General features: G+C 40.7%; 1 protein-coding gene across 1 annotated transcript in view; it reads left to right on the top strand.

Annotated features, from left to right (window-relative positions):
* Nucleotides 1–11,784, top strand: part of cntnap2a (contactin associated protein 2a) — a gene marked incomplete at both ends in the record, with an annotated part of 311,484 nt that extends 299,700 nt beyond the window's left edge. The window contains 3 exons of the mRNA XM_083901554.1: nucleotides 9,082–9,366; nucleotides 11,425–11,496; nucleotides 11,585–11,784. Coding sequence (XP_083757680.1) covers nucleotides 9,082–9,366; nucleotides 11,425–11,496; nucleotides 11,585–11,784 — 557 coding nt within the window. The remainder of the gene's footprint in view (nucleotides 1–9,081; nucleotides 9,367–11,424; nucleotides 11,497–11,584) is intronic.
* Nucleotides 11,785–14,459: the final 2,675 nt, after the last annotated feature.

Raw genomic sequence — 14,459 nt, 5'->3', positions numbered from 1 at the left:
GTGCCCGAAACTACCAGAGTCAGATGTCGAGTGGTCGATTCATGATTAATGACAAAAAACAATCGCAATTTATCATTAAAAACACCACCAAGAGACAAAGATAAACAAAACTACCATTGATTAACAAAAAAAGACAGGAAATATGAAATATTTCCACCACCAGATTTTACTAATGATGAATAATGTTTATATACGGTGCTTAACAAAGGTATTCAACTATGTATCGTAACATAAATATTTTAGAAATCTTACAAACGCGAAAAGACTATTGTTATTTATTTGGCATTTGGCATGAATTCATATTTTTATACTCAACTTTGAGTCGTCTCACTGGGCTTCTTCTCTGAGAAGCCAGAAATTAATCGAGCATCACATTCAATTTTTTCTGCAAGTAAATAACTATAATTTGACATCTTAATCAAGAAATAATAATGTGCTTGTAAAACGGTAAAAGAATACGGTCAAGGATAACAATAACAATGATATTTTAGCGTTAAAAATATCATTGCTGTTCAAGAGCTTCTAAATCCTGGAGTATTAACCATTACAGAAAAACTTAATAATAGTATTTTGATAATTTCCAATGCTGTTAATTTAGGGCAACTGTGGCTTTTGGTGGTGAAATCGAAATTCTCTATTTCTAAGTTCAGTTTTCAGCATATTTGTTGTTGGGGCCTGGTCGTAACAAGCTGTCAGTTTTGATATTTCACATTCCTGGTCATTATATTTCCACTGTTAGCTGCTGAGGTTAACTGTCCTGCAGAGTATTGATCCTGAAGCCCGCGGGGGTGATTCAGCACTATGTGCTCCTGTGACTGCTGTAGCCTTATGCTTAATGTGGTTGTGAAAGTAACTGTCCATGTCTACCTGCATGCAGGAACGCATTCAAGTGTGTAGGTGGCTGGATGGATGTATTGCGCTGTGTGGGTCTGCCCTCCCTACGTCTCTGCATCCCAGCGAAATAGATGGCCTCGATGAGTCATTCATCAGGCGGAGCAGCAGGCACACTCCCAACCCAGTCCTCACTGCTACAAATCTGTCTGAGCATGCATGTGTGTGTGTGTGTGTGTGTGTGTGTGTGTGTGTGTGTGTGTGTGTGTGTGTCTTGACTTTATGTGACTGGCTCAGGGAACAGGTTCAGAGCCACAGGCAGAGACAGAGAGCGGTAGAAATAGTGGCTCTAAAAGTGCCATCAGGAATGGATGATTGTAGCCCCGAGGGTTGTTGGTGAGGCACGCTGACATCAGTACCACTCTGAGATTCCGATTTCGCCCTTGATCTTGTGGTGTTGTTTTTAAGTTGTTGTTTTCCTGGCCCTTGCCTCTCTCCCATGCTGTTGACACTCATTAACCGCATTGCTCTCTGTGGGTTTTTGCCAATTATTTCACACAGGCAATGAATCCCTGATGTTTCAAGGTGAAATTGCCTATTTTTTTTTCTAACAATCGCAGGTCTTAAGGTTAGCGGTAACTTTATTAATCCCTGTGGAGAAATTCGTCCTCTGCATTTAACCAATCCTTGACTGGGAACCTTTCTATAACTTTAGGAATAGTGTGGGCTGTCAATAAGCAGAACCGAGGGGACCAACTCCAGATTGAATGTCAGGGTTTCTCAGGTTTAAATTAGGTCTTTAATTTACTTCGGACACACGTTGACCCCAGGCACGGCGCCAGGATTCTAGTTGTGGAGGATATTCCTTTCACAAAAACGGGCCAGTGATTCGTCCTCCTTATTATTCTTGACAAAATTAAAATATATTATAATATATAATATACATATATATATATATATATAAACGTCTTTTTAAAGAAAAGTTTTGGATGGGCCTGTTGAGATGTGGGCCTAGGCCCACCCTTAACGCCGTGCCTGGTTGACCCTCGAAAATAGCAAGTTGTTATTTGCACCAGGGCATGACTTGACATGATGAAGCTTCATTTTTACCATATTGCAGCTTTAAATTTCCTATTTCTACGTTGTTTGTGTTGTTGAACATGGTTTCTTCCTATAGATAGTGGAGGTGGTAGCATGCAAACGTTTAAAAGATAAGAGCTTATAACTTCTACAAGGCCAAATAGATGCTGCAGTGTCTCACTATCTGAAAGCCTTGAGACAGACAAGCCAGATCGGGGATAGCTGATTAGCATTCTAACTTCATTAGAAAGAAGCCACACAAAAGTTAAAATCTGAGACTTATTTGTCATTATACAGTATATACTTTGGCCCTAATATTAGGGGGGAAAAAAACTGAAAATGTTCCCTCCAACGTCTTTTACCATATATTTTAAATGTCTTTGTTTCACGGTTAAGGTTATTGATTTGTTTTGTCTGTTATAGTTTACCTACTTTTACCTTCACAATGGTCCAGTCCAGTTAGGATGGAGCTAGTAGTGGTATACTATTAGAAGACACCTGGCTATCGGGTGGTGGAAAGAGACCGTGTCAGCTTGCTGAGAGGCGGTGTTAAGTCGTGTTTTGAATGTGTTTATACTTGTGTTATTTGCCTTACACCTTGGCCTTTCCTTGTGTTGCATTTTCGTTTTTTTTTGCTCTTTTGAGCATGAACTTCTGTTTCCTGAGACCTTCTTCAAGCAAAACACCAGTTTTACTAACACCAGTGCTGCCAGTCACCCTCAAAGAGAAAAATATCCACAATTTCTGCGGCTTTACAACGACACCATCCGTGTTTAGTTTGGTCTTTGCTTTTATTATGCTGTTTTCCCGGCAACCAAGACATGTTTTTCAATTATGCCTCAATTTACTTTACAAAGGCAATGGATTATTCAGTTTTAAAATTAGAGAGAGCACACCCCGCCCCAAGGTCACACAGTTTCCTACAATGTCAACTATGCCCCCTATTGATCCTACTATTGTTTTAATACATCCTGAATCTTTTCCTGGATCACCACTAAAAAGCAATAATTTATTCCTTTAATAAAGGCTTGAAATCTTGCCAAATATAGAATAGAATGAATATATAGTTTTCTTTTTCTTTTTTTACATCAGTAGAGCAAAGGCCACTATATGCTGAGGAAGTATTTCTGTGAAACACTGCATTAATACGTCATTGCATGTGGGCAGCTGTCCTACAGAACATCACATATACTTTATCTGTATACATTACTGCTGACACTGCTTATCATGATAAAGTTTAATCAATTTCCTTCTCTCCAGACCGTCGCTGGTCTTTTCTCCAGACGCCCCGTCTCGTATCAAAGAATGATCGACCCTGACGTTAGATGAGGCTGATAACGCAGAGGGCGTTTTTTTGTCTCGTGTATTTCGCATCACTGTGTGAGGATCACCTTGAGCCTTCTGAACGGTGGAGTCGAGATTGTACCTGTGTGCTTGTATGAGGATGACATCATACCACCTTCACTGCCTGGGTTTAGAGTGCTGAGTCCTGATCCATGCCGGTGTAGTGCCGGGCTCCTGGTTTTCTCCAGCTGCTGTGGGGGTGGGACTGCACTGCAGAGAGAGAGAGAGAGAGAGAGAGTGAGAGGAGGGGGGGAAGAGGTAGAGAGATGCTCGCCAATGTGGTTGGCAGGAGATTCACGTAGCAGAGGAAGAACGAGGGAGAGGAGAGGAAGCTGGTTTGACTCACCAACTGTCGCAAATTAGGTAAATGCAGGTGTGTGTCTGTGTTTGTGTACATGTGTCTTCTTGTGTATATGATCAGTGTGTCTTTTTGTCAAATCTAAATTGATTTTTTTTTTGTAGAATTAGACCTTTCCCTCTCCAATGTTACCTTCCAGCTTGAGGCAGCAGTGATGTGTGTAAATGTTGCACTCAGTATGACGGGGTGTCGCGACCACAGGTGTATTATTGTATCCACCTCTTAAGCAAACAAGTCAGCTCAAACTCCCAATCTCACGTCTCGCCCACATGTCGTGTCTTTCCACCTCCACCTCGCTGTCTTCGTTTTTATCCGTTGTTTCTGATTTGCTGGGTCATTATTCACTCAATTCATATTGTTTTGATGCCAGTTTGACCTTGTATGTTATGGATTTGAGGTTTAAAAAAAACTACAAAAGTTGGGGGTCAATCAGTTCTTTGCTATATTTTAAATTTGTTGTGAATGTGATAATTTGTGAATATTTTTCAGGAAAAACTAGTAAGTTAATCATTTTGTGGGGCCACATTAGTAGTATGATACAAAGGGTGTGGTGGATGGATTCACATTAACATTCTTTTAATGTGTCTGAAATGCATCATACTTTCATTAACACCTTCCCCCCCTTTTCTCTCACCCCTACACCAGCTTCCATTTGTTCCCATGGCAACAGTGTTTGATCTCCTCTAACCAACCTCTCCATCTGAGTCCCCTTATTGTCACCCCATTTTTTCCCCCCCATATTTTTTCCACCCAGACGCACGCACACACACACACACACGTACTCCAGAGACACTTATCTCCTCCTCATGTCTCTCTCCTTTAGCCCCAGCCCTCCTCCTCCTCCTCTCCTCTTCTCTCCCCATATTTTATCCTTTTATCAGTGAAATTTTTTTCTACCCTTCACGCAATCCTCAGTTTTTCATCACCTTGTCAATGATTCATGATCTCAATGGTCACCCTGGTGACATATTGTCTCTGTGTAGATGGTCACATTCACTCAGTTGTAATGAAATGTAATGGGACATTTCATTATTGCAGTCTTAAAACCAGATGTATTGTGTCCCTGTTGTGCTCTCATCATTAGTATGTTGGTTTGTGTGTGTTTACATTCAGGAAACCACTGCCACTAAAGAAGTGATGACAAAACTTAGTGTGTACTAAGTGTACCTTTACTCTAGGTATCGGTACAGCATAGCTTGGTACACATGAAAGGTATAAAACATGCTGCATCAGCACAGCTTAATTCACTTTTTAGCATCAGTTCATCACCTCAGCGGTCGTATACTCACAATTTGGTGATTTCGGTAAAAAATATCTAACGTTAATTTGCTCTGATTCCAGCACTATTCATTCATTCATATCAGACCCATGTCGTTTACAGGGTGATATTACTCTTTATTGCACTGTGGGTGGCCATAATCTGCGTTTTGAGCAACTTATATGCATAGTTTTCACCTTATGAGTCTTACGATATTCACTGTTTGTTGAGTGAGCGTCACAGAAGTGTTAAATGGACTCTTGAAATTTAATGGGGCCCCTGTTTGTGGTGGTGGTGTGCTTGTGTTTTATTGCATTTTATTATAAGCATTAGTTCCTGTAAAGCACATATGAATAATGTAACACAGTGTGCTAAAAGCTAAATATTAACTACACTGCAAAGGTTTACAGGGCTCTTAGATGTGATTGTATCATAGAGAAAGAAATCATGAGATGACGCTAAATGATACGGCGCCATTAAAACCATTGAGGCATTTTATCATTGACGGCCTGCTGCCTTCAGTTGATATTACATGAGTGATGATTGTGAGTGTTGGGAGTGTTACTTTACCTGTGTTATTTAACATTTTAAATATGTTTTATCATGCAGTAGCCAACTTCAGGGAACACAGCTTTCAAAGAAAATTGCAAGCAAGACAAATATCGACCTGCTTTGACGTGAAGTGGAGCTAGAGTCCTTGCAGAATTGTGTTAGTGTCCTACTTTACTTGCTTAGTGAGCATATACGGAGGCATTTGATTTGCTGACACTAATAAATCTTGTAATCTACATGCCACTGGCATCTCTAAATGTTTGATCAGAAAACACAAAACACAAAAGTCAAATTTCAATTTTGCTGTGTCTGGACACAAGTCAAGCTCAATACAAAGAGAGAAGAGTCACGTAATGTCAGGATGAAAGAAGCTTTATCTACAACATCTCGATGGATACCAAAGCAAGTCATGCTAGTGAGCAAATTACGACTTTTTATTGCAGTACTCAATCATATTCCATTCACAACACAACTAACGATTGATTAGTTTCAATATTCAGTTTGATGATCACCACTGTTTTCGACGAATGCATATATTCATTGAGAACATTTTAATCCCATCTTCTTTGCCTAATCTCACAGGGTTTGTCACACAGCTTGGTCTTAAAAAAGCTGGCACTTCCTAAGCTGCATGTTTTAAGCGAATGTAGAGCAGGTACAAGACAATCCTTTGAACATGCCCTCAGATTGATTATTTTTAAGTCGGGCCACTGCATAATGTATCTGCACACATCTTAGCCATAACCCAGGACCACGTCTACAAAAAGTAGACATGTAGAGTCCACGGCCTGTGGCCAACCTATAGCTTTCAGAAACATTAGTCTGCCACAGCCACATGTCACGACAGTAAATTATATGATGAAATATCGAAATATCAATATCAAGTCCTTCGCAGGACAGAATGCCCTTCTGAGATTTGTGGAAAGATATACAGTAGCTTCCACCGCACTATTGATTTAAGTGCTGTCTAATTTTAGCCTGAGCTGGCTCTCGTTTGATCTGATGGCTGCCACCGATCCAATGAACGGCCCGCTGAGATATCACTGGCACCAAAAAAAAAATCAAACAACAAGGGAGGTTTTGTCTGCCGTGTGCACTCCATGCCGGCATTGTATGCAAAGCAGCGTGCTGTTCTCCCGAGAAAGAGCCTTATTAGTATTCACACAGAGATCTCTGCAGTGATCAGTATGAGTTCAGACGCAGCAGAGAGAGCACTTGTAGTCATATTCTGTTTTCATAACACTGTGATCAGTATTCTGCTCACTGTGCTCACTGTTGTGCCCTTTTTTTTTTTTTTTTCCTCCTTCCCATTTTTGTGTCTGCACCCGCTGTACAAACATGCATATGCAGATTCATACACACAATCCACCATCATTTTCACGGTGTGATCTGACTGATACAAGGCAGGTTCTTCTTGTTCCCTACCACAAAGCTGTAACACAAAGCAGCACTTATAGTGCGGCATCTTGAATCTCTTGTATTTGAACTTACAACACGCACATATACAATATATACAGCACAGTGTTGTTTCTGTAGGAGGTCTGGTCAGATGATGAAGAATGAGCTCTATTCCTGGCAGCACAATCAATAGTGTACAAACACAAACATACACACACCCTTGTGTTGGACCCAACAAAATGGAATAAAGACGGGGAATCAAATTATCAGCCATGTCCAGATACTCATATCCCCATCATCTGACAATAACACGATTCATTAAACAAGCCCAATCCCACATACTCGGAGAGCAGCGTTCCAGTCACTCGACCTTTCGCCAGATTTTGCTGCAGATTTGTTCAAACAGTTTGTTCTGGGTGTGGCACAGTGGTCCAGCAGCAGAGCAGCCATGCATGTGAGAAATTTAAAAAAAAAGACTGTCTCGCACACACAGCCAGAGTTCATGTGAAGCAGCGGGGTATTTTGCAGCTCTGTGAACAGTTTGGCTATTGAGGTCAGTCCAGTTTTGTGTCTAAGGATGTTTGTTTTATTCATGAGTATGTGTTAGGTGGATTTTTTTTTCCTTCTTTCCAAGATTATGTTTGCTACCTGTGCTTTCTCCTCTCTCGTCTTCACTGTGTGTGTGTGTGCAAGCCATTGAAGCAGAGAGACGGATAAAAGTGCAGACAATTGCTGCCTTTGAGCACAGATACACCTGGATCTCTCCTAGATGGCTTTGGCAAAAAGTGGACATCGGGTATTTTGCCTACCTGCCACTTCACAGCAGTTGTCAAGGGAACAAGTGAGGATTTTTTTCTGTCAAGTGGACGACAAAGGGCAAAGCAGTACACAAACAGAAGAAGTATTGAAAACAACAGGGGACATATTGGTCACTCTGGTAAAAGCACAGCCATGACCGAACCACATTGTGATTAAAAACATGGCAAGGTTTAAATTCTAAACGCTGTCATAGAAACCTTATATCGTTTCCCGTTTCCATGTTAAAACCACAGACTCACTTTGCTGCATTCTGCTATAAAAAAAAACTACTGAAACACAATCCCTATGATATTTAATTATCATCCTAATGAATAGGAGCATGAATAGAGAGAGAGAGAGAGAGAGAGGGGAAGATGTTACTTCATTATTCATTTTTCGAATTTGACATCAGAGGTCGATGTCGGTGTATGTTCCTCTCATGCTCTTCTCATACTTATCATTGTCATTCATGCTCTCGACTCCTCATTTATACAGAGTCATATTCTCACTGGGAGCTTTAGACATTTTATTTAATGTTATTTTGTTTAACCTTTATTAAACCAGGTGAAAGATCTCATTTACAAGGGTGAACTGGCGAAGAGGTCCTTTCCCCAGTTCAGTCTGAACGCGTGGGAGAGTCAAAGTATAAGGCACATTGGCTTGTAGTTCTTTGTGGAAAGATGCATAAATAGGAGGGAACGAAATCAAAAAGAGCCTTAAAAAGAGTCAGTCAGTGCATAATGTCTGCATACACTCAACAAAGGCCAGCCAGATTTAAGATAAAGTTCACAGTGGTGTGTGAGGTGACTGCAACCCCTTACGAAACGCGAGGTAGACTGAATCCAAAGACTGGAGACATTTTGGCTAAAGCACTCGTATTGTATGTTTTGGGTAACATCTACTGCACGTCTGTCCGTCCAGGGAGTGGATCCCTCACCTGTGGTTCTCCCTAAGGTTTCTACCTTTTTTTCCTTGTTATAAGGGTTTTTTCCCTGCTAGTTTTTCCTTACCCCGGTCGAAGGTCTAAGGACAGAGGATGTTACCAACCCTGTGAAGTCCCGTGAGACAAACTTATGTTTTGTAATCTGTGGGCTATACAAATAAAGATTGATTGATCGATTGATTGATACAGGACATCGCCCATTAATCAATCAAAGATAAGAAGGTTGCCGATACAAGAATAGAAGGCAATAAGGTAATAGAAAAGCTCTCGGTCAATGAGGAACATAGAAGGTTTACATCAGTTTACTATGTGTGCATCAGCAAAAACTGTGCCTGCCAATGCAAAGCTGGTGCATGGGTGTGCACTCAATGAGACTCAACATTTAAACGTTCTGCAAAACAGCCTCTGTTTGATTTCTCAGGTTTCATAATCCCTACCTTTTCTAATTTTTGGCTGAATGTGTGGCCATTGTTCCTCCATACTGACAATCTAACAACACTTGCTTTTGTCTCCGTACAGAAACTGGCAGTCTAGACCCGGTCCTTATCGATCATTACAACACTCCAGGTTTCGTTGGGTGTTTGTCGCGGGTGCAGTTCAACGGCATCGCCCCCCTCAAGTCCGCACTGAGAACAGCGTCGCAGTCTCAGGCCACACCGACAGCCGCTCAGTCTGACAGACGACCTCCAGTCGCGTCCCCGGTGTCTCACCAAGGAAAACTCGTCGAGTCCAACTGTGGGGCGTCACCGCTCACCATCCCACCAATGTCTGCAGCAACAGATCCCTGGCGTCTGGACAACACAGGTGAGACATTCTCCAAACAATCTTTCCTAAGATCACTGATAATAGTGAGTAATATTCTGGGTCACCCAGAGAGCGTAGACCTCCACCAAGGCTGAAACATACATGTTTCCATGTTCATGTATGAATACACACACAGGTACACACTTCAGCACTCTTGTACTTGTGTGTCTGATGTTACGCCTCGCAGCAGTTTTGTTATTACAGCATGTCATTATTCTGCATTCAGCTGTTTTCCCTAGGCTTGGTGCCAACTGCACCTTTGGGAATGTTGACATCTCTGAGATCAATCCCTCCTATTGATCGAGACTCCAGGTCCAAACTCACCATCGGCTCTCCACCATTCTTCCATAGAAAGGATCAATATTTATTCCACTTTATAATAATCTGTCTTCTCTTTTCTTTATTTTCTGTTACCATCCTTGTTTTCTAGTTGTTGTTTTTTTCTGTTTTTACTTCATTGATCTCCCGTCCTCATTCCGGCCTTGTGTCTGAACTCTTCATGTTATATCCATGCACATCCTGACAGCGACGGGGCTGTAATGAGTCTCGTTGTACTTCTGCCCTCAATTACACTCTATTTCCCCTGCAGTTTCCCGTGCTGAGCCTCTTCCTTTCTTCTTATGCAGTCTCTCTTTCTCTTCTCTGGAGAACTGTGTAGTCAGCAGCAGAAATGGCTGACGCTCTCCCTTCAGGGTGAATCAGTTTGTGTATATGTAACCTGGTTTGATAAATAGGTTCATCTAACATATAGTTTAAAAACTTTATCATAAATAAGGTTAAAACTAATTAAACAATAAAATGACATAGTGTAATAAATATGTTTAAAATGGGACAGATTGCATAAAGGAGAAATGTTAAAATGTGTTTTATTTTGAAGAATTCATTGCAGTAGCAGGAAGTATCATTTGGGATGAAGGTCGATGCATTGGTGGATTAGAAGATAGGGGTGGTCCCAGAGAGGAATAGGAAGTTGAGGGCGGGAGTGAGATTGAGGAGCTTGACGAACAAAGTCGCCAAAAAAAAAAGTCTGTAAAATATTGACATGAACGAGTGTGTAGCTGGTGTTTTAAGATTATCTACTCTCTACTCTTTACCAAGATACTTTTTTTTCTGTGAGCGTAACGTCGGAGGCTCATGGATGTATAATATGAACTGGATAGAGCTCCGCCCCTTCGCTTCGGTTCATTCCTATGAAGCTGCTCACCTAGCGCAAATGCCAAAAAAGTTTTTTGACTTCCGCGTTTATTTCCGGGTTATGGGGCCCATAGAGCATGCGCAGTAGTGTCACAACCATATAAAGATCTATAAAAGCCCGTGTCCATGTCTCGAGGTGTCCTGTGGACACTTTTACAGGCGTCGCTTTTACTATTGCGGTCAATGGGAAAAATACTTTTTGGGATTTTGGGCTTTTATGGGGTTTTCTGTTGCAGTACACACAGTGGCCAAAATTGTCTTCAAGGCAGAGGGGGCGGTGCTCTATCCAGTTCATATTATACATCCATGCGGAGGCTGCAGAGAAGTGCGCCACACCTACCTGCTCGGGCTGAACAATTAATCAAATATTTATATTACTGCAAATAATTCAAATTGCAGGAGACGCAATATTTGTGCGAGCCAAAATGTGTCGGGGGGGGGGGGGGTCTTCCCTGGTTTAATATAGGGTTAACTGGCAACATATAGGAAGGTTGTCTGTTTTTTTGTATGTTGTTGTTTGCAAGCACAATATAGTGTGTGTTATTGTTGGTTACAGACTGAACACATTGTCTTGCACTTTCACCTTACCATTAGACGATGTGTCTTCTCAGTAGAGAGGTATTCTCTCTACCTGGTAAATCCACCATTATTAAAGGAATCCAGCAAGATGCCAGATTGGCAAAGGGAATGGAAACTGTGTAACGGGTGGCAGAATCCAAGCAATTAAATGATTTGTGCTTCACGAGAACACTTGTGTCATAACATGTCATGGAGTTTTTGTTGTTTTTTTTAAAAGAAATACTTGTGTTTTTATGTCTAAATGTGTAGTTTGATTATCTTTTTTTTGTGTCTCTCTGTGTTCAGATGGAGAGTTCCCCTTTAATGAAGAGAGGGTGATTCCTGATGGAGTCAACAGGGACTCGGCCATCATTGGAGGTACACGGTTGTAAATCGGTAACTCTGTCTGAGAACTTTGCTGGTAGAACTTGATCGCGATTGAAACGATGCCTCTCCTCCTCCGCAGGTATCATCGCGGTGGTCATCTTCACCATCTTATGTACTCTGGTGTTCCTGATCCGCTACATGTTCCGCCACAAAGGCACCTACCACACCAACGAGGCCAAGGGCGGCGGCGAGTCCGCCGGGGAGTCAGCGGACACGGCCATCATTGGCACCGACAACCCAGAGACCATCGACGAATCAAAAAAGGAGTGGTTCATCTAACGGCCTCCCGACTGGACTCTGAGAGAGGAAGCGATTTGTCGCATTAACAGTTGCCACACAAAAAAAATGGAGGAGGTATTATTCAGTGACCCATCGCCATGGGGGAGATGGAGGAACGGTCAATCAGCAGGACAGTAATCTCCCATTAGGAGGCAGGGATGTGAGGGAAAAGACGTGTACAGGAATCTTTTTTTTTTGTCGTTTGTTTTTCTTTGATTTTTTTTTTTTTATATATATATCCAGAGTATTTGAGAGTGAAGACGTCGTTATTCAGCGGGGGCACAGCTACAAAAGAGACTCTACATGTACATACTAACCGGCTTGTCCTTCTTTGTATTGTGCTTGGAAACAAAATTTTTGAATACTGTATATGACAAATAATTATACTTACTGGGTCATGTGATAGCACAGATTTATTGCCAGGCTCTGTTGTGTTTCTTAATTTTATTTTTTACCGAAACTCTTCGATCACAGACGATTAAATCAACATGCCAAACCCTTTTTTTTTTTGTCTATCAGGCTCAGTTGCACCAGTCCTTATATCTGTCACAAGTATTATGGTAATGAGAGTTGAATATTAATGCCAAATTTCCCTTTGTAAATATAAATATTTTGGGTAATTTTTTTTTATTATTATTATTTTTTCCCTTTTTCTCAAAAGATTTATTTAGAGTCATTGAAATCATAAACACTAATGAGAAATGTAAGACCTATATTGCTATTATCATGAGTCTGTTCATTCTATATTTGTGAAGTATAGAGTTTTATGTTTAAATTTTATGATATCGGATTGTATGGGACATTCCTTTTTTGGGAAATCATGACACGTCATATTTTGTTTTTGGTTTTTTTCACTCGGCAAGGGTGTTTTATTTTATTTTTGTTTACTTTCTATGTGGAATTAGTGAAACCGTGAGCCTTTACTCATTATTCACACGTGTTTTCGACATGGTCCGTTTGTTTCTTTGCCAAACACGTGAGTCTTATATCCTTTGTCTGAGTTGAGGAAACTCTCTGTGTGTCTTTCGATCTTTTAGACTGGCGCCGTGGGTGCATCTGTGTGGTATTTATATATATATGTGTCGGCCAGGTGAACGGGACATATCCAACCTCATAAGTGCTATATTTAAAATATGTCCAACAGCCACCTTGAGCATTAGTATGGGAGAATGTGGTCACTGAGAGAGGACAACCTGCACTTATACCCAGCATTACCCCCTGTGTGTCCCACTTTCTGGTTTTATTTTTGTGAAAAATTGAACCTAATTTGGTTACATTGTCATGTGTAAGCCACAGACACAGCAGAGTTTGAAACAGCAGAGAGAGAAATTAATAAGAGACTGAACTAACCTTGGCTGAAACGCTCAACATCCTCTCCTTTTTCATTCGTCTATTTTCTATAGTTTTATCTCCTCTGGTCTAGACTTTTCTGTTTGGAGCTTTTTTTTTGTTTTTTTTTAGGTTCAGTACCGTTTGGCATTTCACCACTGCAGCTCACTTTGTCGACGTATTTAAAGTCATCATGTGCACAACAGAGGGAGGAGCAATGGACCAAAACTCCAAACCAAAACATAAACAAGAGTTAGCAGCCAGCAACTGAAAATGTATTTTTTTGAATATATTGGCTGCATTATTATTGTTATCATTACTCAATTTAACACTTTCCTTAATCTCTGATGACATATCATGGTCATTTTCTGACTTCATATAATACATTTGTTACATATAGTATCTTTAAATGGTGGGGGGGAAAAAAATAACATTTTGTTCTAGATCTGGGACACAGTTAAGATGGTCATTGGCTTACTTGTTTGTTGTGCCTTCAAGGTCTTGAACCATTTGGCCTTGTCCCAGTTCATGAATCCTTTTTTTTTTGGTGTTAAATATGTCCTTTCAAATTCAGAATAATACTGTATGTATTGCTTTAATCACACTAGGTTTTATGCAGCAGGAGCAGCTATACATTGACACTTAATGCTTTTCACTCTGTGCCACTGTTGTTCATCATACACTCAAGAGAAAATGTTTACTTTCTTCTTATGTTTTCCCATCCGTTGTGTTTACCTGACCAATTTTACTGTTTCATTGTACATTGGGTTGTTCTTGTGTGTGTGTGTGTGTGTGTCTGTTGTCAAACTGTCACCATGGCGCCTTGTCGTTACATGAATGATTTCCGTCATTGTCGATCTCATGTTTGAGCGCTCGCCGCACATCACAGACAGATACTCAGCCTTCTACTGCAGCCTCAAAGAAGACTTTCTCCACACTCTCACATCAATCCCTGAAGGCAAGTGAGTGAATCTACTTTACTGTTTTGTTTGTTTGTTTTTTTAAATGTTCCTATTACCCAGACAAGACAGCAATGTCCCTGATAATGGACTCTCAACTCCAGCAAACAAAACCATAACTGTTTTTTTGTTTGTTTGTTTGCTTGTTGCATTGGGTTAATTACGTTCAATAAAGAGTGTTTGATCTTTAACATCGGTCTTTTTCATGGTTGCATAATATATAAAGCACGTGTCACACACGGTGGGGGATATTCACTGGACGTCTTGTATCTTATCCCAAGTAACGTTGCTTTTGAAGTCTTACATCCTGTTACATGCACCTGGTTTCATCCTAAACTGTGAAAATTCATCAACCTGTAAATGGGTCACTTAGATTATTTTTTCATG

Source organism: Microchirus variegatus (assembly GCF_963457635.1).
Source record: "Microchirus variegatus genome assembly, chromosome: 15".
Lineage (NCBI taxonomy): Eukaryota > Metazoa > Chordata > Actinopteri > Pleuronectiformes > Soleidae > Microchirus > Microchirus variegatus.
The sequence above is the reverse complement of the archived record's forward strand: the minus strand, read 5'-3'. Positions and strand labels throughout refer to the sequence as shown.